Source organism: Schistocerca americana, chromosome 6, assembly GCF_021461395.2.
Source record: "Schistocerca americana isolate TAMUIC-IGC-003095 chromosome 6, iqSchAmer2.1, whole genome shotgun sequence".
NCBI classification, from domain to species: Eukaryota; Metazoa; Arthropoda; class Insecta; order Orthoptera; family Acrididae; genus Schistocerca; species Schistocerca americana.
In genome coordinates, this window is record NC_060124.1 from 134060309 (window position 1) to 134087292 (window position 26984).

General features: G+C 39.2%; 1 protein-coding gene across 1 annotated transcript in view; it reads right to left on the reverse strand.

The window, feature by feature from the left end:
* The window catches only part of LOC124619830 (polypeptide N-acetylgalactosaminyltransferase 35A), a 165276-nt gene that overhangs the window by 52187 nt on the left and 86105 nt on the right, over nucleotides 1–26984 (reverse strand). Inside the window, exons 6-10 of the mRNA XM_047146438.1 lie at nucleotides 24220–24464; nucleotides 23799–23916; nucleotides 8128–8280; nucleotides 6262–6525; nucleotides 3082–3186 (exon numbers count right to left, since the gene is read on the reverse strand). Coding sequence (XP_047002394.1) covers nucleotides 3082–3186; nucleotides 6262–6525; nucleotides 8128–8280; nucleotides 23799–23916; nucleotides 24220–24464 — 885 coding nt within the window. The remainder of the gene's footprint in view (nucleotides 1–3081; nucleotides 3187–6261; nucleotides 6526–8127; nucleotides 8281–23798; nucleotides 23917–24219; nucleotides 24465–26984) is intronic.

Genomic DNA, 26984 nt, shown 5'->3' on the forward strand with positions numbered 1-26984 from the left:
TATCCATTGTGTCTGAGGGTCTGGCGAGATCTAGGTCCTCAGCGGATGCCAGACTCTCCACCCCATCCTCAGATGCAGAGCTTGTAGGTAGCGGTGGTGTGGTTGCCACCGCATTTCTTTGGTCTTAGGGGTCTTCTTTTTGGATTTCTCTCGCTGCTCCTTGGGATTCCCTGGCTGGGCGGACTTCAGTGGATCCGTCTCTGGGATTGAGGATGAGCGTGAAGCCCTACGACCAGCTGCTTTTGGGCTCTTCAGCCACTGGCAGGTGTCATCTCTCTCACTAGCAGAAACGTGGGAAGAGAGTGACCCAAGGGACCCCTTCCTAGTGACAGAAGCCAAAGAAGACTTACGCTTCTCCAGATTAGAAGGGGGGACGGACGTCCCCGATGATTGGGGGGGGGGGGTTTGCTCCCGAAGTAGGTGGTGCAGGAGCAACAGGGAGGGAAATGCCCCCTATGATCAAGGGGCCAGGTGTAGTCTTCCGGCTCTGAGAGGTGACTGGGGTTGGCAGAGCTGGCAGTGTCAGAACTGTTCTAGCAGTGGTGTAAGACGATGTCATACGTACAGGATGCAGGTGTTCAAATTTTCTCTTAGCCTCAGTGTAGGTCAGTCGGTCCAGGGTCTTGTACTCCACGATTTTCCTTTCTTTCTGGAGAATCCTACAGTCTGGCGAGCAAGGCGAATGGTGCTCTCTGCAGTTGACACAGATGGGAGGCGGGGCACATGGAGTATTGGGATGTGATGGGTGTCCACAATCTTGACATGTGATGCTGGAAGTACAGTGGGAAGACATATGGCTGAACTTCCAGCACTTAAAGCACTACATCGGGGGAGGCATATAGGGTTTTACAACACACCAGTTGACATCACCTTGACCTTCTCGGGCAATGCATCACCCTCGAAGGCCAAGATGAAGGCACTGGTGGCAACCTGATTATCCCTCGGACCCCGGTGGACACTCAGGACGAAATGTACACCTCGCCTCTCTAAATTGGCGCACAGCTCATCGTCAGACTGCAAAAGAAGGTCGCTGTGAAATATGATACCCTGGACCATATTTAAGCCCTTATGGGGGGTGTAGATTACAGAAACATCCCCCAGCTTGTCACAAGCAATTAACACCCGTGACTGGGCAGAGGATGCTATTTTGATCAAGACTGACCCAGATTTCATTTTGGACAAGCCCTTCACCTCCCCAAACTTGTCCTCTAAATGCTCAACAGAAAACTGAGGCTTCATTGCCATGAAAGATTCACCATCTGCTGCCATCCTTAACCTGACGTTCCTCCCATGGTGTGGCCAAGGAGGTGAACGGTTTAGGGTTATAGTTCTGTGTGTTGAATTGAGCTTGTGAATGCTTAGAGACTGCTGGTGTTTCACCACCAGCAAGAGATGATGGACTACACTTCATCGCGTGTCATCTGCCCTGATGTCACCCACTCCGACCAGGGGCCGTCCCCAGGGGCACCATCCAGCCGCAGCAAAGGCCACCTGTTTGGAGTCCCGATGCCCCAGGGGGATGGGCATCTACCCCTTGGCATACATGGGGAGTTAATGGCACAGGCATCAGCAGAGCGATCCCTGTGTGGTCAGGGGGCTACAACCAACACAGTACACGGTGGCCCCACCACAACGGACTGGCTAATGTGCTGGATATCAGGTGCAAAGAAGTCCATTGTCATTGTCGACGCAGGAAGTGCCACTGCATAGTGCATGGTGAAAAACACACCCAGGAAGGTGCCCTTGCCCAAGAGATGGAGAATGAGTGGGGACTGAAATGCGACGATGAGAAAGTGGGCTAAAGATCTCAATGCATGATGGACACCCTTCCCCAATTGGCTAGCTCTTCAGGAATATTTTGAAGAATGGAGGTCAAACCCTACAGAGGACCATCACGTAAAGGCCAAAAAGTGTGAAACTCCTTTCAGTCACCTCTTACGACAGGCAAGAATACCTCGGGCCTATTCTTACCCCCAGACCCGCAGGGGTAGGAGTGATACGGACCCTCTGGTATGTCCAAATATGACTCTGATAGGTGACACGTATATACACGCACTGTTTGATCACCTGCATCCATTCATGGCCATTGTGCATTCCTAAAGGACTTGGGCAATTCCAGCAGGACCATGTGACACCCCACACATCCAGAATTGCTACAGAGTGGCTCCAGGAACACTCTTCTGAGTTTAAACAGTTCCGATGGCGGATTTGTGGACAGTCCTGCAGGATTCAGGGTGTCAATTCCCTGAATGATGTACTTCAGACATTAGTCAGGTCCATGCCATGTCATGTTGGGGCACTTCTGTGTGCACGCGAGGCCCCTACATGATATTAGACAGATGTACCAGTTTCTTTGGCTCTTCAGTGTATATCGTATAGACCCTTCAAAACTGTATTATGTTTGAACATGTAGCCACGTAATACGTATTTTATAAACTCTCTATTTGGCAGTTCATTGATTAATTCAGAAGAATAAACTGGACGCTGTCTTGATGTAAAAATTTGGATACGGCAAGAGATTATTTGATGGAAAATGAATGTTTTGTTGTTGCTTTTGTTATTACAAATTGTACACTTATAATATGAGAGTTTAATTATCAGATACTTGATACACATTGCCAAGAACTTTTATTTCTTTCTCTTTCATTCTTTTAGATACATGTTTATCCCCTTGCATCCCCCTGCTACCTTTTCCCTTTACCTTCCAACAAGTTTTTCATTTCTCTTTATTTTTAAGCTTTTAACATAATGTTATCTTCTTCTTTATTTACATGTTTATTTTTTCTGTTGGCCAGTTTCATTATACATTTTGTATCTATATCATTAGTTAACAATGCAGCTCTTCAAAAACTGCTAAAAGTTTCTTATTACTTTCTTACTTAATCTCTCTCTTACATCACATGAAAACATCTGATATCAAGATAAGTTGTTTAATTCTGAATTGGTAACCTTCATGATCCAACAATATTTCATTATTAAGTGAAGATCATAAACAACAATGGGATTTTAAAAGACTAATGTCTTGTTTTTGTAAAAATGAACAAATAACCTTATGATCAAAAAATATGAATAGAATTTTACCTGACCCTTGACACGTAAGCATGGCTTCAGTACCAGAGGTACACCACGTGTCTTCACATCATCAGCAGTTGTAGCTGCACATAAATTAGTGTTGTTCAGCCTCATCTGCAAAATTAAAGGCATTACACACAGTTAACATAAAGTATTTTCAAAGAAAACAAAAAGTGTATCAAAAGATGAAAGAATTTCTTTTGCAGGTGCATGTCAACCATATTGGCCCAACATAAAAAACAATCATTCTCAAGGATTTCACTCCGACAAGGAACATGAAAAGTAAGGGGGAAGAACCAGAAAACAACATGGTGGAAATATGAGCTGTCTGCCATAATAATAATTGATTGTTTCTTAACTTTAAAATGAGGTCACAAGAATGAACACAGAACACCAAGTAGGGCTTGAGGAAGACACGAACACTTCCATGGTCACACTTTTGTAGCTGGAAAGTCCACTGCAGAAAAGCATTTTCATCAAATATTCAAATGTTAAAGAAACATGTTTTTAAAATTCATTATTTACAGATGAATTATAAAAACAAGCACATTGGGTCACATTGCTGAAAATTCTTATGCGCATGTCTTAGCATTTAGAATGTCCAAGGAAAAGGAATGGTCCAATCTAATGCGTTGAAACTTTCTGTGAACTGTTTGCACAGCAGGAATACAATCAATCAAATGTACTGTCAAAATTACAGCTGCTAAGACATACTGGTAGTATTTCTTCAAAATGTTGGCAACATCACTGCCCACCACGCAGCACAAGTAATGCGCACCACTAGTGAAGCCAGAGCAGACTGCGCATGCACAACATGGCTGGTGCACTGCCTTGGCTGATGGTGCATCATTAAGCACATAATAAGACACAGTACGATCATAATTTGTCACATGAGCTCAGTTTCTGTTGGCAGTTTCTCTGACACGATTACGTTTATTACGTTTGCTTGAATTTGTAATTCATTTGGTATCCAGAAATAACAGGAATTAGCCATTTCCTTCTGGAGGTCTGAGGTTCAAGTTACCACCATGGATGTGTGCAGCAGCTTTCATCATGTACTACAAATGGACACAAGGCACTATGTATTCATAACCTCCTCTACTGATCCTACACATTAAAAGTATTGTAGCACAAAAGTGTACGCATCTGGCATGTGTACGGGTGAGTCAAATATAAATGAGATACTTAACCCAAAGAGGGCAACAGTGTTATGTGACAATTCCAGCCCGTCAGTATTGCATAAGGAGGTGAGGAATGCGGGAATCGGCTGAGCAGGGCTGCTCGCTTCCATCATTAGTCACTATTATAATGTCTGAGCGAGAGGTACTGGTATCCATTGTGTAGTGCAATAGTATAAAGTTTCTTGCTTGGGAATGAGTGAAACCATGGGAAATCCTCAGAAGATTGACTGAACAATTCAAGGAAGATATACTTTCAAGATCTCTAGTGTTTGTTTGGCACATGCAATTTGTGGAGGGTGAGCACACTGAGAATGAGGGCCACGATCGCCGACTTCTCACCAGCTTCACAGACGAGAGCACCTTCTTACGTGTGACAGTCATCTGAGGTGGTTGAGATTGCAGATGAGATGGGGTAACTTATGGTAGCACTTTTATCATTATTAGAGATGAGTACAAAAAGTGAGTGATAGGTGGGTTCCTTGCCTTTTGACAACTCATCAAAAACTGAACAATTTTCAGGTGTGTGAATGTCTCTTGGCTAAATTTCAGGATAAAAACTTGTTCCTAACACACATTATCACCCATGATGAAATGTTGATGCATCATAAAACTTTAAATCGAAAGAAGTAGCCAAGGAGTGGAGAATGAAGAGGGTACCCAGACTAGTGAAAGACAAGTGAGAGTTGTCAGCTGGCAAGGTCGTGGTAACTGTGACTGGTGTGGCTTGTTGCAAATTAACTTTTTGCACAGACATTGGACATTAAATACTGTATACTATTGCAAAGTTTCAAGTGAGGTTAAATAGGTATGTCATCACAAATGGTGTGGTTTACCAATGAGTTCTTCTGCAAGATGGTGTGTATCCACATACACCAATCCTGACCAAACAAAAACTGGAGCAACTCAACTGGAAAATGTGCCTAATCCCTGTAACTTTCAAGTCTGTGGTCCACTCAGAGCAGTTCTGGGGATCAAAGGTTCAATAATGATGCTGGTGTTGAGGCCTATGTGTGCAATTGGCTTCAGACATGACCAACTTCATCTCATGAAAACAGGATATCAAACTTACTTACTCGCAGGCTAAAGTGTGTTTTGAAAGCACAGGGCTATTTAGAAAAATGACCTGCAGTTCTCCTTTTTATTGTGAAATTAAAAAAAATTAAAAAGCCTCATTAATTCATATTTGAAACAACCCTGTACATTTGTTGAACCCAGCATTTACTTCCCCTCATTATTTCAAATTTTCATGTCCTTTTCAACTGCACAAATAGTCTGTTTATAAATCCTTCCATCAAGAATACACAAGCAGGTCACACCTGTAGTTGTGCGAAATATGCACAAGTAGCAAAACCAGTTTCAGCCTTAAGCTTCAAAAACTAAACACAGCAGGGAGGAGACCATCTCATGTAAGGCTGCACAACATACTCAAACAGTTCACTGTTTCTCCACCCTGACAACAATTTCAGTGTACTTTAATTAAGGCAGTTCTTTCATAGGACATAAATGTAGCCGTTTCTGGACCCTATGAACTGCTCCACATGGAACAAGCATAAACCTCCACTTGATTCAACACTTACTGTCTGCTTATTCTAGTCATTGTGCAGTACTGATCTGCACTATTATTTGACTTGAGTACCATATAGCTAACCAATGGCCTTTACTATTACCCAGATGGCCACAACTCAGCCACTATTTTTAGCTCATAAAAGGTCTTGTGAAAGCAATCTGAAGACTATTTGGAACACTGGTGGTGTTATAAATATTCTCCAATGTGGAAGTTTCAATTTGTATAGAGCTGATGTGGCGATGTACGAGATGCTGATATATGATGATGCTGACGGCAGTGAACAGAAGTAAGACTCAATACAGCGAGTCATTTCAAGGAATCATAAATATGTCAAGGAGACACACACATATGAGTGCAACTTTGTATTTAAAAATATAAACACAGAAGGGAAAACAAACCACTCTGCAGGAAAATTATTATTTTATTTTTAAGTGCACTTACCAGAAACTGAGATGTATAATTGCGTGCTCGTGAGTGCCATGGTTGAAACTTTGCAAGCTGCTGCTGCTGCTGCTTTACTCTGCCTTTTGCCCATTTTGCTTTCAGTCTTGCATCATTATCCTCTGGTAGCCCCAGTTCAGGGTACACAGTATCCATGTACCATTTGAAGCTCTTGCAACCTAATCGCTGTCTTAATCGCTGTCTCTCGGATATATCACCAAATGATATATCTCTTGCATCTGGTCGGACTTTCAAGAAATAATCCTGCAGAGATAACCGAAACATCATTGTTACATAAACAACTAATAATTCAAGTGGCCATATAAAAATCCACTTTTGTTAAAGGATTCTTTAGGTCTGATAAAAGAGTTCTTTCTCATGAAGACTGAAAGAACAGAATAGCAACATAGAATAATTTTTAACCATATATCTATGACATCAATGTGCTACTGTTTCGAGAAAGTTATATAATTCAATGGCAGCATCATCAGAGACGGCCCAGCCTATTCATCATCGTGGTGCCTCCCCAAGTTATGCTGAAGTTAGGCTGACAAGCTCACTGAGCACTAATATTCAGAAATTTAATGGATTATTAATTTTGTTTTAGTACTTACACAAAAATATGTTTTGTAGAATTTTCATTTATCATCAAGCATGCCACACTAAAACATATAATTAGTCATTCAACTGTAAAAATAACAACAATATTTATAGAAAATCTACTTTCCGAGCCTTCTAATTCAAAAAATTCTTGACAATGACACTAATTTAAATTAAACTGAAAGCAGATTCCACTTAAACATGGTAGTCAAAAGTATTTAGATGTGAATCAAAACAACATGATTGACAGCTGAGTGTAGCAGGAGAAATGGCAATTCGCAGTTTTGTATCATCAGCTGTGAAGTGCTGTAATAAGTATGTTCCTATTTAAAGCACATGCTGAGTTTGCTTTGCAGGATAATAATAGTCTTTTCCAGTGCTTGATATGTAAAAAAAAGAGGTTCTTGCAGTGACCTACTGGGTGCGGAGGGTGTGTTTTTGAAGTTTTGGCTTCTTAAAATGCCATTTTAATGCTTTTCTGCACATTTTAAAAGTGTGGATACAACATTTGTACTGGTAGAAATTAGAGTTCTATCACACCACATCTCAAAAAAACTGTGGCTCTCATTCTTTTTCAGCAGAGGTACCAATATGGAGCACAGTCAGGAATCGAGCACTGGTCGTATCACTTTCCTATGCAATTTCACCACTACCTTCACATATTCTGAAAAAGAATCATACTGCACAGAAAAATAAGGCATATAAAACAAAATCACAACAATAATGTTGAAGACAACAAATGTCATCCGCAGCTGACTGGTAACCAGCACCTGAGTAATAAGACAACTGTGGAAAAGACAGACGCTGTGACCAAACTCATGCTCTGATTAGTTGCTGCTACAGTAGCTGTTATTTTGATTCAAGTAGAGAACCTGGTAATCACATAAAGCAAATCTGTTGCCCGCGTTTACATGTAAAATTAATGTATGTCATATAGTAGCTATGAGTAAAAATTAATAATTAGCTTTGTGCTGTATTATGTTCACCCAACCCACTCCCACTCCCCCCCCCCCCCCCCCCCCCTACCTCCGGCACAAAAATGGAGCCACTATAACAGCCACTCTAACAGCTATGTTCATGTAGAAGAAAAACAAGCATTAGCACTTACATGAGGCAGGAAAAAAAAAGGAGATCCATCATCTACAAGAAATTAAAAATTCCATAACGCTCAAAAAGAGATCATTCAATGTAAAATGTGAATTTAGTTAACAGAAATAAAAAAATATTTAACATTAAGAAGTTTGGAAAACATAGTGCACCACAAACCTTATATTCATCCATCCAAACATGAGCAACTCTAAGAGAATTCCTAGTCATCGTATCTTCACCAGTAGGCGAACCATAGGGCCTCCGTTTTCTGAACACGTGGCCGACACGTGAGCATGGCACAATCCATAATGAACCACCACACATCCACACCTGTAGATCAAATTTCAGGATTATGATAACGGAATTGTTAGCAAATCTGAGCATGATAGGTTTTTTGCTGGTGGTGTAGTTTTCCCTACGACCCAAAGCACAACTCTTATTATTTGAAATCAATTTAACCAACTGCTTAGTTACACTTTATGCAGATCATGCGGGTTACACGGTGACACATATACATCTTGTCTCAGAACTTGTCTTCAGACTTATTTGGACAAAGAATTCATTTGAAATCTCTTGTAGTATAAGTTGAGTAAACTAAATGGTTGTGATAAATCTTAGAAGCAGAGTGTTGTGATAAATCTTAGAAGCAGACTGTAATTAATGTTTGTCAGTAGTTTTTGTAGCACACGAAAACAGTTTACTCCATCATTTAATCATCAACCATTGATCACGTAGATGGTATGGTTTTTGATGTGTGTTCAATAATCAAATTTTACATTAAGAATTAGAAATGACATTTATATTTTACATTAAAAATTAAATGTTTGGTTTAGGATACCACACTATCATAGAATTCTATTTCATAAACACAACTGTTGATTAATACGTTCTGTACATAACCCTCAAAGGAATTGTATTGTAGGTAATTCATTGCTAAGCATAATTTATTATACACCTTTATGCCATTATATTTGAAACTATTTTGTGACTTAAGTAATCTGGTGTATTTTAAGTTTATGTAACCTAGTATCTAAGTCTATATTAGTTCTGTTCTTTGTTCCATAATCTTCTGTACATTAAAGTCTCTGGCTGTTTATTTACTGAGAGGAGACAAGCTTTATATAGAGGAAAGGTGTAGTTAATATTTTTTGTTCTTTGAAATGTGGCAGCCTGACCATGTAGGGAATGCCTGTCATTGTTCTCACTGCCCCCCCCCCCCCCCCCTGCCCGGCATGAACACTGTTTTCACATCAGGAGAGTTGCCCCATATGATATTTCTGTAAGTTATTGAGAGTGGAAGGAAGCATAATACGAAGACCAAAGCTCTTCCTTATTGACATGGGTTTTAATTTGCATAGTGAGCAAATCAGACATGATAGTTTAATGCACAATTTGTCTTGTGTGCATCCCATTTCAGTTGAGAGTCCAAATGAATTTTTAGTAGTCTGATATTCACAATCATTTATCCTTTCACTTAATTCATAGAGACAGAAATATACTGATCCAGTTTTGTTTCTATATGGCAATACTTCACGTTTGTTTAGCCACTGGGGTACATATATCCACCACTCTCAGTGCTTTCCCATTCACTTTGTCTATATTACGATCAGTTATTATGTGGGTTGTATCACCAGCATATCTTATTGTCTAGTAGGGCAAAGAATTAGATCATTCATGCATATAAGAGATAAAAAAAAGGACCCATGACAGACCCTCGTGGCATTCCTATAGTAACAGGTAGTGAAATTTATGTAGAATTATTTACGATGACAACTCTTTTCTCTATCTACCAGGGGTAGAAGTATGAAACCAGAATTTGGTTGCAATAATAACATGTCTGTTGTTTGAAATTGATAAACAATATTTTATTCAAAATAATCTCCATTGCCATTTATCCATTTCTCCCATCTCTCCAGCAGGCTATGAATGAAAAAACACCCACGTCTTCTTTTGAAGCGAGACAGTCAGCAAGCCACTTTCATACGAACTAAAGCGTTGTTCCGCAAGAGCGAGTCCCAGTGATGCAAACAGATGATAATCGAATGGAGCCAAGTCTGGAGAATAAGCCAAATGCTCTACTCTTTTCCAGTTGAACATCTCGATTGTTTTCCTGACCCGTTTTGCTGTGTGTAATGGGGTGTTTTCACAGAGCAATATTACTTTGTGTTGCTGTTTTCCATATTTTGGTCATTTCTCATTTTAAATTGATCATTTGCTGTTGATAGTGATCAGTGTTAATGGTTTCACCAGGTTTTAGCAGCTCATAATAGATGACACCCTTTTGATCCCACCAAACATAGAGCATTGTCTTCTTGCAAAAGGGATTTGGTTTTCCAGTGGATGTCGATGGTTTGCCTGCATTCATCCATGATTTACAATGCCTACAATTCTCGAAATATATCCACTTTTCATCACTTGTCACTATTCGCTGGAGAAACGACTTTCTTTTGTATCTGGTGAGCAGTATTCCACAATTGGTCTTTTTATTCACTTGCTGTCTTTCATTCAGTTCATGCGGAACCCATTTTTCCACTTTCTGCACTTTTCCCATAGCTTTCAACCGAAGAGAAACTGCCTCCTGCATAACATTCAATTTTTCCAGTAGTTCCTGTTGAGTTTGAGTATCATATTCATCCAGTAAGGCGAGCAATTTGTTGTCTTTGAATTTTTACAGTGGTTTCCGACACTCATCGTTTCTCATGTCGGAATAACCACTTTTGAATTTTTTGAACCATTCCAAACACTGTGTTTTCCCAAGAGCGTGTTCACTGAAAGTTTCGACAAGTATTCGATGCAGCAGTTTTCTTCACATGATAACAGAAAACCAATGTCATCCGCAAATCATAGTTCGTAGGCACAAAACTTGACATGTTTACGAGTTTGAAACAGATACCAATGTATGGAACTTGTCTTACTGTGTCTGGTTTCATACTTCTACACCTGGTAAGAGGTACAATTTGGTTAATGATTGTTCATTATCCTTGATTCCACATTTTTCAAAATTAGATTTTAAGATATCATTTGATACAATGTCAAATGCTTTGCATAGATCAAGGAGCAATGCACAGGAAAGAATGGCTTTCACAGCATCCAAGAACATCTGCAACCGCAGACTTTACAGCTACAGCGGTGGATAGACCAGGCATAAAACCATACAGTGAAGAAGAGGTTAGCTTATTGTTTTTGAAGTGCTGTGATAGTTGATCTTTAATGCAGTGGTCTAACACCACTGATATTGCGGGAACAAAGGATACTGACCTGTAACTGTCAGGACTGTTCTCAACTCACTTGTTGTAAACAGGGACAACATTTGTGGAATTCAAGGCATCAGGAAATTTTCCAACTTTAAACATCCAGTTTATAAGGTAAGTCCTCCAACATGTTGTAACGACTTAAAGTGTGAGTGTGGATCTGGGTTATATTGGCTTATTGCCCCAAACCACCTTCCACTTCTTTACGAAACGACTTACTTGGAATTTGCAGCCACCCTTCTTTACTGAATGGCCGGCTGCTGGAAACCCTCTTGACTACTTCTCCTTTGAATAATGCTACATACAGGAATTTTCAGACTCCTTGTACTTATGAAATAAGTAGACATACAAACTTTACTTTTCGTCAACTAACAATGTATTTGACCTCCATGCCCATAAAAAATTTCACTTTCCACATGAATATGTAACTTCCTGCAAGTCTCTTGTACAGTCGGATGTTAGAAACAATTTAAGTTACAATTCACAGAAAGTTGGCTTGGATACCACGACCTTTCTTAACATGAATCATAAAATGAGTATTGCCTCTAACGAGGTTGCGTCAAGAGTCCACAAGTGTACTTTTTCAACCGCTCTTGTTTTAATAACAATAGTCAATGACACAATAAGCACAGAGCTGCATATAAACTCCAGGGTTCTTCCTTATAAACTCACTAAAACATCTATGGATTGCCCGACAGGTACTTTTCAGTGCCACCCGACCACCGCGTCTACTTTCTTTCCACAACTAATTTTAAACCTGCACACACAAACATGTGATGCGCAGTAGGTAGGATTCTACCATCCCACAGTTATGCCAGTACACTGCACCCTTGTCACATTTTTACATGCCAGTACACTGCACCCTTGTCACATTTTTACAATCATTGTATAAATCATGCTTTCTCCTTGCAACTAAGTATTTTTAATGATGAAACACAGAAGTGAAAATGTGCACTGAGTAATAGGAAAAAAATCCTGGCTAATCTTTGGCTTCTGAAACATCTAAAGAGACCGTAGCACCCTAAATCCAGAGTAAATGATAGCTTTCTCAAATAATTCTTTAAAAGTTTGTGTATAAACTATCTGATCAAAAGTATTGGGACATCTATTGAAATGAAATGAGTGTACGGCATTGTGGGGAGTCCCCCATTCGGGGAAGTTCGGCCACCGAGGGCAAGTACTTACTGCATTCGATGCCACATTGGGCGACTTGTGCGCCGGAGATGGGGATGAAATGATGATGAGGACAACACAACACTCAGCCCCTGAGTGGAGAAAATCTCCTGCCTCAGCCAGGAATCGGACCCGGGCCCCTTGGCATGGCATTCCGCCGAGCTGACCACTCAACTAAAGGGGGTGGACGGGACATCTATTAATGGTCATTAATATGGTGTGTGTTCATCTTTAACATTTATGAGGTCTTGAACTTTGCCGAGGGCAGTTTCAATGAGGTGCTAGCATTTGTGGAGGAATGGCAGCCAATTCTTCCTAAACATCCAAAACTAGAGAAAATAGTGATTTTGGTCATTGGGGTCTGGGGCAAAGATGACTTTCTAACTCATCTCAAAGGTGTTTCATTGGATTCAAGGTGGGACTATTTGGGCATACCGCTAAATTTCAGAAATTTTATTGTTCAAAAACTATCACCTCCCAGATGCTACTTCATGACAGGGTGCACTGTCAAGCTAATTAAACACTCTACTATGCTGTAAAATGAGTTCATATCCTTCTGTGTTTAGCGTTTTCTTAAGCATAATAAGGGGACCACATCCTAACCATGAAAAACACACCATCTCCTTTGTAATTCACTGTTGCAACTATACATGATGGTGGTAACTTACTCCAGACATTCGCCACACACAATCCCTTCCATCAAACTGCCACAGACTGTAGTGTGATTCATCACTTCAAATCACTTGCTTTCAGTCATCAATTATCCAGTGCTGTCACTTAGCACTGACTGCAGACATGTGGCTTATGAGAGACTCCTCGGCATTGAACTCTATTGTCTTTAACCCCTTACACACAGTCATTGAATTGCTGGTAGCATTTTAGAAATCACAAGTGATTCCTTCAGCTGATTTCTTGTAATTTTTTATACCCACTCTCCACAATGCTTGATGGTTTTTGTTTGTCAGTACATGAGGTTTGCCTAGCGTTGATTCATTTGTGGTTGTTTCTTTGCATTTTTATTTCACAATCACATCATCAACAGCCGATTGTGGCAGCTTTAGAAGGGTTAAAATGCCCCTGATGGGTTTGTTGTTCAGGTAACATCCAATAGCTGGTCCCAGTTCGAATTCACTGAGCTGTCCTCACCAACCCATTCTACTGGCAACACAATATTGCAGACCACCTTTTATATTAGCATGTCCGTCTCTCGTGATATCTAGTGGTCAGGTCAGCATTACAAAGGGATGTTGTCCTGATACTTCTGATCAAATACTACTCTCTCCAGCCCCCCCCCCCCCCCACCAATCTCTCTCTCTCTCTCTCTCTCTCTCTCTCTCTCCCTCTCTCTCTCTCTCTCTCTCTCTCTCTCTCTCTCTCTCTCCTCCCCCCCCCCTTTCCAATAAAGGAATCTCTGGAGTGGTAAGACTAAAATCAAAATCCATGTCTTATGCATTTGACTATGGACCATTCTATGAAGCACAGTGATTAAGACACTGGAGCTCTATTTGGGGGATATGGACACTGAATTCAGTTTTTCTGTGGTTTCCCTACCACTTTCCCTTTTATTTAGCTTTTCCTTTGTTTGCTTAATAGTACATACAGTTTGAATTTGTGAGTGTTTTTTGTATTTCAGATGTTTGTTCTCGTGTTTTGTAAATGTATATTCAGGCAGTCAGTAGCACAGTAGTTGGCCATTTATTTGTTTTGAAGACAAGTGTCCATTCGGTTCAGCCTAGTTAGCCACTTAGTCCAGCTCCAGCTGTCACCTGTAACACATTTCCAGGGCAGCAAGTTATGTATTTAGCTTTTCTTGTGTTTTCATAGTAGTGAACATTGCTTAAATTTTGTGTGTGTTTTTGTATCTAAGAAGTTTAATCTCGTGTTTTGTAAGTGTAGATTCAGACAGTTGTCACTTCTTCTGAATAGCCAGCTACACAGTTAATTAAGGTAGCAGCAACCATTGGTGACATGTCAAGTGGGGAAACAAATGGCATATCTGCCAGCTTTTATAGTTCTACTTCCACAGCTAGCCTTGCTAGGATGGGTAGGATGAAAGCGTGCTGTCTGCGGACACAGGAGGAACTGGCCACGGTTTGCGAACAGTTGAATGTGATATGGCTACAGACAGTTGCCTTTGGGCTGCTGCCTCGGTGTGTTACACTGGCGGAGAATCTGGTACATTGCACAGGTCACCTCAGGTGTTTCACCCAAAGGCTCTGCTGTTCAGGCACCTCCTAGTGTACTCGATGTGGTGGATCTGCTCTCATGGCAACATGAGTGGCAGAATGTAACATGTTCGCGTCACTTGAGGTGGAGGGCCAATGTGGAGGCTGGGCATCTGGCCTCACCTATTCACCCTCACTCCTTCATCTGGGTCCAAACAAGCACATGTGGGCAGAGGCTTGCTATAATCCATTCATCTTAAGAATAAACCTGACGTAAACAAACATGAACGCGATGATCGGCCAGTAGCATACGTACACTGGTGTTGCTATGCTCTTGGAAGTAGGTCCTCCTTATGTAGTAGATATCTTATTACTAAGTTACGTTAAATGAAACTTAAAGATATTCAAATGTATTAACAGCCATCAATGCTTTTCTTAATCACGCTTTAGCTACATAGTTTTTATTTCAAAAATCATGTACAGTCACAGCCTCTGCAGAGTTGTGCTATGACTGTTGCGCTGTTAAGGCGCAGTATGAAACTGAGTGAGGCTACTTTCTTTTCCGTAGTGTGGAACATGGTTAAAAAGTGCCGAGAAATAGACAGTTCTTAATATTTTTCATAAATTTATGGAAGTAATCGGCTTTGAAGTTTTCCCAGCATTGTATATAATGCACTTGATAGACAAACCCAAACGTGTAGCACAGTCTGTAGTGTAATGGGCAGTGAACTAAATGCGGTTATTTGTGCACTGTTTCAGATCTCCCCAGTATCATTTTTTCACTCTTTTAATTTGAAATACTTACATCTCGTAATTACATAACTCATCATCATTTTTTTAATGAATAATGCACATCTTGTTCCTAATTACATATTGGTCGTGAAATTTCTGTTTCCATTTCAAATAAAAATTCTTAATTATTGATGTTTTACGAAAGACTATTCATAAAAGTTGTTGGAATTAGGAAAACATAACAATTTAATTTTTGAGGTAAAAATTAAAAAAAAAAAAACAAATCCTCTTTATTTGGACTATGTCCATCATTTTATACCACAGAGGTAGATAAGTATCATAGAAACATGAAAAGCAATCGTTTTCACAGCATCGAGCACATAATACAAATGCTGCATTTTTACATTTGCTACTGTACCATTACAATATGAACCCAACAGAACTGATCTGGAGCCAAGCTGCGGGATTTGGCCCAAGAAGTAACAAGACTGTTAAGCTGTTATACGTACTGGAACTAATGCATGCAGCTTTTTCACATGTCGCTACCAAACACTAGCGGGATATAGAATGGCTGTCATAAAAGAAGAAGAGAAAATGCTGCACCTGGTTGGCTTCGTGGATTCTGTTATTGATAGGCTCGTTATCAACATAGCAAGTGACACTTCCAGAACTGAAATGTATTTCTCAGATTCAGACAAGGAAGGAGTTAAGTGATTACCAAACAACTGACTGTAAGTAATACCTTCAGTGGTTTCAATATTTAACTATACGGTGAAATCCTTCAGTACTCTCTTACGTTACACAGAGCTTATGCAGAAAAATAACCCTGTGGTTAAGTCAGGAATTTTTATCATTCTTGTTTTTAATCACAATAGTACGTTAGCTAAAAACTATAATGAGTCGTCTAAGGAATATATTGTGGGAGACTTGCAGTGTATTACTTCATTCTGCTTAAAAATTAAATGACATTCAAAGCTGTATTGCCCCTCTGCTCGTCTCTTTTTATGTGTGAACTGCAGCTGGCCACGTCACTGCAGGCTAGCTGTACCAGCTGACCTGCCAGTGCTGTCCAAGTTAAATGCGTCAGTAAAGCTGTTGTCCCATATTATCGCTAATTAAATGTGCGCGTAATGCACAGCACAAAACCTACCCTTATCATCGTACTGGATAGTACTCAAGACAGCTTGGCTGCAGTCCCACGTGAAATGGAAATCCAATGAAGTTCCAGGAAATATGGAAGAATATACAGTGCAATGTTTACATCAGGTTTATTCTTGTGATGACCGGATTACAGTTATTGGGAGCTAGTGCATTATAGTGCCCCTTAGGAAGATAGTGCTCAAGGCTAGAAAGAAAGCCAATGTGTACTCCTTATGTCTGCCAAATGGCTCATCCAAGATGTGGATGTGGCCTTCCCTGCTGTTATTGAGCATGCAGGGCGCAGTAATCTGCAAGTTATGGCTCACGTCGGCACCAACAGCACCTGTTGCATGTGTTCTGAGGCTATCCTCAATTTATGAAGGTGGCTGGTGGAGGGAGTGAAGGCTGCTGGTCTTGCAGGCACTGTGCAAGCGGAGCTTGCAATTTCCAGTGTTGTTCCCAGAGTTGATCAGGGTCCTTTGGTATGGAGCCAAGTTGAGGGTCTCAACCAAAGGCTTTGTCAACTCTGTGATGGTCCTGGCTGCAGATTTCTAGAACTATGTTATGGGTGGGGAATTGTAGGACCCCCTCAACAGGTCAGGGATGCACTGTATAATGGAAGCAGCTACTTTGGTAGCACAGTACTTGTGAAGTGCACATCAGGGTTTTTTAGGCTAGACAGTAGTTCGGATGTACTATGGTGAACACTCACCAGACGATTTGCAGATAGGGACTATAGACTGTATTCAGAGTAAAGATACTTCAACTGTCAAAATTTTATCAGTAAACTGTCAAAGTAGTCATAACACATTTCCCGAATTTACTGCCCTCGAGGAAAGTTCTCATGCTGAAAAAACCCAAAGTATAAAGCTAAGAGATACTTAATGAATGATGGAATGTTTATCAGAAGGACAGACTAGCCATCCTAGGATGGGGAGTGTTCACTACAATTGAAATAAAACAACCCTTTTGTTTTAAATTCCTGTTTTGAAAGTTCTGGAATTCCAATGGTATCTGATAAGTGATTTCACGTAATTTGTTAAATCTCATAAAATTTATTATTCCATTTGTTTACTAATAGGTCTTGCTTGTCCAATATATGTTTGCACTATTTTGCATTTACAAATGAAGCCATAATTAAGAAAATTTAGGTTAGCATTATTATCTTTCAGTATTTTATATAATATGATGTATATCCTATGTAAAAGTCTTTTTTATTGTATACGCCAGTTTCAGCATAAAATAAGCAAGGTTTTGTGGATAGTTACTCATAAAAATGTTAAACTTTTAATTGTTAATTTAATAAATCTGCACCGTAGTTTTGTTGACTTGAATGTTAAAAAACATATAAATAAGAGAAGCACAAGGCTCAAGAATGGTCAGTTGGAGACAGTTTTGCGATGCAACCACTGTGTTGCACTTACGTGCAATAATCTAATTGTTGTAATACAGTATTGCGACTATGTAGCCTGTTATGTGGAGTGGGCTCCCACTAAGAAGAAATGGTGCAGCTTGTCATAAATAAACCACTATAAAATGACTTGGTGCCTGGATTATTTCATGGAATTCACGTGTTCCAGTTAGCAGACGAAATGGACCGAGACAACGACTACTTCAGCAGCAGCAGCAGCAGCAGCAGGAAGAAGATTACTCCGAGTTACACCGAACTGCGATACGTGTAAGAAATCAATTGAACTACATACGTGTCACTGCAGAACTAATTACTAAAGTGTAATGTTTTGGAAACTGTTCTAGCAGTAAACATTTGCATTTGTCTAAAAGTAATTCTTTGAGCAGTGGAGGCCAATGTGATCAGTAAGAAACACCCCCATGATCACACTTTTCTTGATGTCAATGGAACACAAGAACAACAACAAATTTTTGAAGTTTTTTGTTTAAATCAAATAATCTCTTTTTGATGTTGAAAATTTTCACCCCAGCAAAAATTTCACGGTTTTCTCCACTAACACCAGTTTTGTTACACAGATGACAAAAATACTGTCTCTATTGAGGCTGAAATTGAATGTGACAGTGAAGTTATCTGCGCACATGTAACAGGTCTAGATGAAACCAAGCCTTTTTTTTTTTTTTTACTACTTCTTTTTACTGGACACCAGATTCTGCTGTCAGAGCTCTAGAGTCATTCAAAGAATGTCTTTGGTCAGTAGCCATAAATACCCAGATAATGCATTGCTAGTTGAAGGCGACTTCAAGTATAGACTGGGATGTCATTGCAGAGGGAACAGATAGACAGTCATACCAAGTACTTTTGAACACTTTTTCTGAAAACTCTCTTGTGCAGCTAGTTCAGCAGCCCACACACAAAGGAAATGTCTTAGGCCTTGCAGCTACAAGTAGGCTGGACCTTACTGATGGCATCAGTACAGAGACGGGGATTAGTGATCTTACCATCATAGTGGCTATGGTTACAAAAGTTATTAAATCAGTCATGAAGATCAGAAGAGCATTTCTGTTAGAAAGAGCAGGTAAGCAGCACTTAGTATCTCACATAGATTATGAATATCAATAATTTAGTTCCAGTATAATGGACACAGAGGAATTATGGACAAAGGTTAAACAGATCGTAAATCGCACTGTGGACAATTATGAGCTTATTAGTGGACTAGAGAACGTCAAAACGTAAGAAACAGTCAAAATCTAAATGCAGCAGCCCATTACAAACTGTATTGTCAGGTGTTTAAAAATGTTATTAGGAAGGCAAAAAGTATGTGGTATGCAGACAGAATAGCTAAGTCTCAGGATAAAATTAAAATCATATGGTCAGTCGTAAAGGAAGTGGCTGGTCTGCAGAGACAGGTCGAGGATATAGAATCAGTGCGTAGTGGGAATGTCCGTGTTACTGATAAGTTGCATATATGTACAGTATTTAATAATCACTTTCTGAATATAGCAGGTGAACTAAATAGAAACCTAGTCCCAACAGGGAATCATATAGCACTCTTAGAAAAAAGTGTTCCAAGACTGTTACCTGAAATGCTCCTCCATGATACTGACAAGAGGGAGATTGAGTTAATAATTAAATCACTAAAGACCAAGAACTCTCATGGATATGACGGGGTATCTAGCAGTATACAGAAGTATTGTTCTATGTATGTTAGCCCAGTACTTAGCCATAACTGTAACTTTTCCTTTAGGAGTGGTCAGTTTCCTGACCGATTAAAGTACTCGGTAGTGAAGCCACTTTATAAAAAGGGAGACATTGATAATGTTGACAATTTTAGACCTATTTCTATGCCATCGGTGTTTGCTAAAGTTATCGAGAAGGTTGTATATACAAGGTTACTGGAGCATTTAAATTCACATAATTTGCTGTCAAATGTTCAGTTTGGTTTTAGAAATGGTTTAACAACTGAAAATGCTATATTCTCTTTTCTCTGTGAGGTTTTGGACGGATTAAATAAAAGGTTGCGAACGCTAGGTGTTTTCTTTGATTTAATGAAGGCTTTTGACTGTGTTGACCACAAAATATTACTGCAGAAGTTGGACCATTATGGAGTAAGGGGAGTAGCTTACAATTGGTTCGCCTCTTACTTTAAGAAGAGAAAGCAGAAGGTAATTCTCCACGATATTGAGAGTGGTAGTGATGTTTAGTCCTAATGGGGTACTGTTAAGTGGGCCGTTCCCCAAGGGTCAGTGCTGGGGCCACTGCTATTTCTTATTTATATAAATGATATGCCTTCTAGTATTACAGGTGATTCAAAAATATTTCTGTTTGCTGATGACACCAGCTTGATAATGAAGGATCTTGTGTGTAATATTGAAACAGTAACAAATAATGTCGTTCATGAAATAAGTTCGTGGCTTGTGGAAAATAATTTGATGCTAAATCACAGTAAGGCTCAGTTTTTACAGTTTCTAACTCACAATTCAACAAGAACCGATATTTTGATCAGACAGAATGGGCATATTATAAGTGAGACAGAACAGTTCAAGTTCCTAGGCATTCGGATAGATAGTAAGCTGATGAGGAAAGCCCATGTCCAGGATCTTGTTCAGAAACTAAATGCTGCTTTATTTACCATTAGAACAGTATGTGAAGTAAGTGACACTTCAACACGAAAAGTAGTCTACTTCACATATTTTCATACGCTTATGTCGTATGGTATTATTTTTTGGGGTAATTCTTCTGATTCAAAAAAGGGTATTTTTGGCTCAAAAACGGGCTGTTCGAGCTATATGTGGTGTAAGTTCGAGAACCTCTTGTTGACCCCTATTCAATAGTCTGGGAATTCTGACATTGCCCTCACAGTATATATTTTCTCTAATGTCGTTTGTTGTTAGCAATATTAGCCTACTCCGAAGAGTTAGCAGCTTTCACTCAGTTAATTCTAGACAGAAATCAAATCTGCATGTGGAATGCACTTCCTTGACTCTTGTGCAGAAAGGAGTGCAGTATTCTGCTGCATCCATTTTCAATAAGCTACCACAAGAACTCAAAAATATTAGCAGTAGCCCAAACTCTTTTAAGTCTAAACTGAAGAGTTTCCTCATGGCTCACTCCTTCTATTCTGTCGAGGAGCTCCTGGAAGAGCTAAAAAATTAAGCAAATTCCAGTGTTACATTGTTGATTTTCTTTATTTAAACTTACGACTTGTCACCTGAATATGTTTTTTTATATTTCATTTTATCTGTTTCTAATATCGTGTTATAATTCATGTATTGACTCGTTCCATGACCATGGAGACTTCTCCTTAATTTGGTCCCACGGAACAATAAATAAATAAATAAATAAATAAAATAGAGGTAGAAAAGATCCACCATGTTTTAGCAATGCTTGGGAAGCAGAGGCTGTTGCACTTTCAGTTCAAAAGAGAACATGCAAGTGATGACAGGCAAAGGTTAGTAGAGATTTGGATGTTCGTGAAAAGATCTACGCACAAAGCAAACAACAACTATCACTGTCATCTCTCTGCAAACCTGAAAAAAATTCTGTTTCTATGTAAAATTGATAGGCGGTTCTAAGACTTCCATCCACTCACTCACTGACCATCTGGTGTGGCAGCAGCTGAAGATAGGAAAATAAAAGCCAAATGTTTAAATACTATCTTTACAAAATAGTTCACGCAGGAGAATCATGCAAACCATTTTCTGACTGTCACAGACTGTCTCGTATGGATGACATAGTACTAAATACTCTCGGTGAAGAGAAACAAATGAAAGAGTTAAGAACAAATAAGCTGCCAGGACCGGATGGAATCCTAATTCAGTTTTACGAAGACATTGGTCATCTACTTAACTTGCACTTCTTATGCATCTCTCTCACCTAGCACAAAGTCCCAAGCAAATGGCAAAAAGTGCGGCTGACTCCTGTATATAACAAGGGTAAAAGAATGAACCTGCAAAGTTACAAACCAATGTCCTTAACATCAGTTTGTCGCTAAATGGTAGAACATATTCTGAGTTCGAATATAATAAACGTCCTAGAGACTGAAAAGCTGATGTCCAATAATCAGCATATTTTCAGAAAGCATCGCCTGTGTGAAACTCAGCTTGCCTTTTTCTCACTTGATATACTACAAACTATGGATGAAGAGCAACAAGCAGATTCCATACTACTAGATTTCCGAGAAGCATATGAAATGGTACTGAGCTGCACACTATTAACAAAGGCATGAGCATACGGAATAGGTTCTCAGATATGAGAGAGGCTTGAGGAATTCTGAAGTCATAGAATGCCTAAGGTAAGTATGATAAGACCTTTATTGTTTTCAATATACAAAATTATCTCCGGGACAGTATGAGCAGCAATCTGCGGTTGTTGCTGATGATGTGGTGTATGGGAAGGCGTCAAAGATGGGTGACTGTAGGATGATACAAGATGATGACAAAACATCTAGTTGGTGTGATGAATTGCAACTGGCTCTAAATATAGGGAAATATAAGTTAATGAAGATTAGTAGGAAACAAAAACCCATAACATTCAGATATGGCTTTAGTGGTGTCCTGCTTGTCATTTAAACATCCGGGTGTAAAGTTGCAAAGGGATATGAAATGGAATGAGCTTGTGAGGATTGTGGTAGGGAAGGTGAATAGTCAACTTCGGTTTATTGGGAGAATTTTAAGGAAGTGTGGTTCACCTGTAAAGGAAACCACATATAGGACATTAGTGTGAACTATTGTTGAGTACTGCTCAAGTCTTTGGGATCCACACAAGGTCAGATTGAAGGAAGACATTGAAGTAACTCAGATGCAGGCTGCTAGGTTTCAACAACACACAAGTGTTTCAGAGATGCTTTGGGAGCTCAAATGGAATGCCTGGAGGGAAAGCGATGTTCTTTCAAGAAACACTATTCAGAAAATTTAGAGAACTGGCATTTGAAGCTGACTGTAGAATGATCCACTGCTGTCAATATACATTTCACATAAGGACCATGAAAATAAGATTCAAGACATTAGTGCTCATATGGACACACACAGACAGTATTTTTTCCCCTCACTCTATCTGTGAGTGGAACAGGAAAGGAAATGACTGGTAGTGTACAGGATAACCTCTGGTACACACCATACGGTAGCTTACAGAGTATGTACATGGATACAGATTTAAGGCAAATGAACATAGATGACTTTTTTCCCTATGGAAAGTTGTGTTCCATTTCTAATGAACTCATTACTGACTGGACACTAAGCTGTGAGCTTCCTTCCTTTTCTAAGGAGCAACTGCCAACTCTCGTGCACAAAGCTAACAACTTCTCCAACACTCTTATGGTACCCCTTTCTGTGACTGCCAATGAGAAGCTGTCACTTCAACATGTAACTGTAAATGTAAATTGCTGCAAAAATGAAATTTCTACTGTTGATGACAGCAAGATAACAAATCAATAATCACCAGATGGTTATCACTAAAAAGGTACGTGTGCCGATGCTGTATTAAGTTTGAAATAGCTGCCACATATGCTACTCCCATGTTCAACAATAGAACTGTGGCTCCAATATCACTACATTAGTGATGAATCAAAAAATCTGGTAGCAAATTCTGGAGGAAATATATTATTTATCAATTTCAGGAAAGTAATAACTAGTTGATAATACGACATTAAGAGAAGCCTCCAGAAATGGTAAAGAGGATACTTCATCACTTGCTTATCCAGGCACAAGTTTTCCTGCTCCTATAAGTGACTGGTGATACAATAGGGGGAAAATAATCATACTGAAACAGTGGTATCTAAAATAGTTAAAATGATGAAATCTGAAAAAGGATATATGTGTACATATTTACAAAAAAGTAATGTATTTATCAAACTGTATTGTGTTTCTTTCTTAAAGCATAAATAATTGATTGTGTTGACAACAACTATAATGTATCACTAGTGGCAGTTAAATCAGATGAAACATAAAATACTAAAGGAACAAATATTGTAAGACTTACTCTAAAAGATATTTCCAAGTTTTCACCACCCCAAATATTCATCCCAGAATCATATTCTCCAAGTTCATGGAAGTAGTCTTTCTGTATAGCAAACAGCCCTCCTGCCATTGTTGGAGACCTGGGAAAAGAGAGTCACATAATTATACAACATATTAATTTCAGCACGTAGATAATGATTGAAATATTTAACATTGTATCATAAAAATGAAAATATGGAAGAGAATCATGTCACCCCGTATTTTTGTTATATGTTGAGTCTGTATGTTATACTTTTACATGAATCAAAATCTTTACATTTTTTTGTTTATACAGCAAAAATCCCCCAACACAGAGAAGCAAAACATAATTTCATTCACACTAGAAGACACACTCACACAACATTCACTATCTAGAAAACAAAAAAATTTTAAATTTTACTAACTTTATTGGTTTAATGAAGTCCATTGGTTCTGTGAGTGTTCCGGGAGGCAAGTTATCCCACTTGAAGTGTAGTCCCCAGTTGAAACCACCGCGGACTAGAGGTGAGGATTTGTATTCAAATGTGTCGGCACCAATAATGTCAATTATTGGAACTGCAATAGCAGTTGGTGAGTCTGCGATTGTTGTCAGTAATGGAGACAACCAGCCTTCATTCACTTCCACATGGCTGTCCAAGAACACCAGCACCTGCATTGATTTGATAACATGATCCATATAATGCACCTAATGCATGTACCAGCAATTAATCCGAAATTGTATGAAACACTACACAATTCAAATAAAAGGAAACTAGCTTTTGAGCAGTATCTCTTTCTCTAGTAATAGCACACACATTTTCACACATAACCACATAAACACAGGCAAGTCTTGCTTTGGTCAAGGAAGTGCGTATTTGTGTGTGTATGTGGGTGTGAGTGTGTGTACTACTTCTAGAAAAAGAGCTAGTGCTTGAAAGCCAGTGTGAATGCTGCTTTCTGTTGTGTTTCTGTGCTGCATGCATCAATCCGTTATAGCTACGTGGTTGCCTTGTCCTTATTTTACACAGTGCTCCATCCAGCAATTCCCATTATTGTTATACTATCATTATATTCATTTGTTTTGAATTTGTACAATGGTAATGTGACAAGTAAAGATCTTTGTCCAATCCAGTGCATAATTTTCATCTGCCAGGTAAGTTCATTAACTTCTTTGTAGGGAACAATTTATAACCTTCAGTTATTTACTGAAAGCTGGTGAAAATCTACACTACGTCTACACTTCAATAATCACGAAATTGATGGCTGAATTAAAAGATGGTCATAGCTCTAACCACAATGAAAATAATGATAAAGTGCACAGAATGTTACTGCTCAATCAGCACAGGGTTCTCATTCACTTCCATGTTAAGAACGTCTCACCTTGTACCCATCCAATTGCTTTACATGTGACATTTCTTCTATAGGCCAGTAACACCATATCTTCACATTGAGTGTCTTCCCATAGAGTGTGTTTGGAAAGCCCCATTACAAACTGCTAGGACTTGAAGAGGGGAGTGAGTACACAATATTTTGAATATGAACCCATGTCCAAAAACTTACCATTTCTGTTCTACGACAGTTTCAATTTAAACAATTCTCATCCACTTCTGCTTGAGGAACTGTATTAGGCATGATACAGAACAATTATTAGGTAACAATTCAAAAGGAAAAATAATGAAACATCCATTTATCACTTAATACAAACACTTATAAACATTATGTGTTTACATTAATCCAAAACAAAAAAGAACCAAGCATACTGTACATACAGAACAGTCCAGATACATTACAACAATGGCTCAATGTGAAGACCACCAATGTTGTTCTGTTATGTTTCCTTTCAAATTGTTACCTAATAATTGTACTGTGTCACACCTAATTCAGTTCCTTGAGCAGAAGTGAATGAATTAAACATCTGAACTGAAACTATCTTAAAATGGAAATTGTACATTCCAGACAAGGGTTCCTATTCAAAATAGTGTGTAATCATTTCCCCTCTACGAGTCCTAGAAGTTTGTAACGGGAATTTCCGAACACTCTGTATTATTGTGTGTGTCTTATCAATCTTTGAAAAATTAAATAGCTGTCTGCATATGACAATGATTAAAAACAAGGGAAGGAAAAAAATTAGAACTAATAAACATCTATTCTCAGTACACTCAATTATTGAAACAATGGTCACTTCAATACAAATTCAAAAATGACACTTAACACTTAGGTTACATCTATACTTAACTCTGAGGCTGGTTTGAAAACTGCAGTGCTTCTCTAGGCACATTCCTACTGGACATGGTACGACCTTCCCTTTTTTCATGCATCGAACTCAGTGACAGTCATTTATATGGCGACCCTGATGTTGAACACAGATGCTGAACAAAGGCCCAACTTTGCATTTTTCACATTTGCAAATGCTTGTAAGTGGAGAAAGAAATTATGAGTGACAAAAAACAGATCTTACGAGCAACTGGGGAGTGAACTTTACAACTTAGGATCTGTAGTCTGACACTTACCTGTTTAGCCACAAACCCTCACTACTTAATACTTGGATAACACTACTGCTACTCACAATGAATTCCATTTACACTCCTATACCTCAGAACACTTGACATTGGAAAAGAAACATGGGTATTGATTACCTATAGTTTTATATTACTTATATCTGCATTTGTACATGTGTGAGAATTCTTCCTGTGTTAACAAAAAATCATCACAAATCATACTCTCTCAGACAACTGGAGCTATTTCTATTGCTTGTGTTATTTATTCCGTCACAAATGCAAAAATTAAATGACTTCAGCAAGAATATTTTATGATTAATTAATGTAAACATATTGTCAAGTCCAAAGGAAGAGCCATGAATTGTCACATACACTACCCAGAAATATCTAACAGATACTTTTACTGTTATACATTTCCTCCACCTGCTGATCCCTTTCCCTGCTTCCGCTCCAGTACTACACACATTGTATAGCCTGCCAACACACCTGCAGCATAGTCCTTTTCCCTTATGTATTTCTCTCCTCTCTCACCCCTCCACCCCCCATTGTAAGCAATGCTTCACCTAGCAGATTTACACTGTCCCCAACATGTCCCTGCACACTCCCACAGGCAGCATTAGCATTTTCCCCCACCCTACCATGGTAGTCTCCTCCCCCTACTCACCCCACACTTCTTCTGCACACCCGCTACC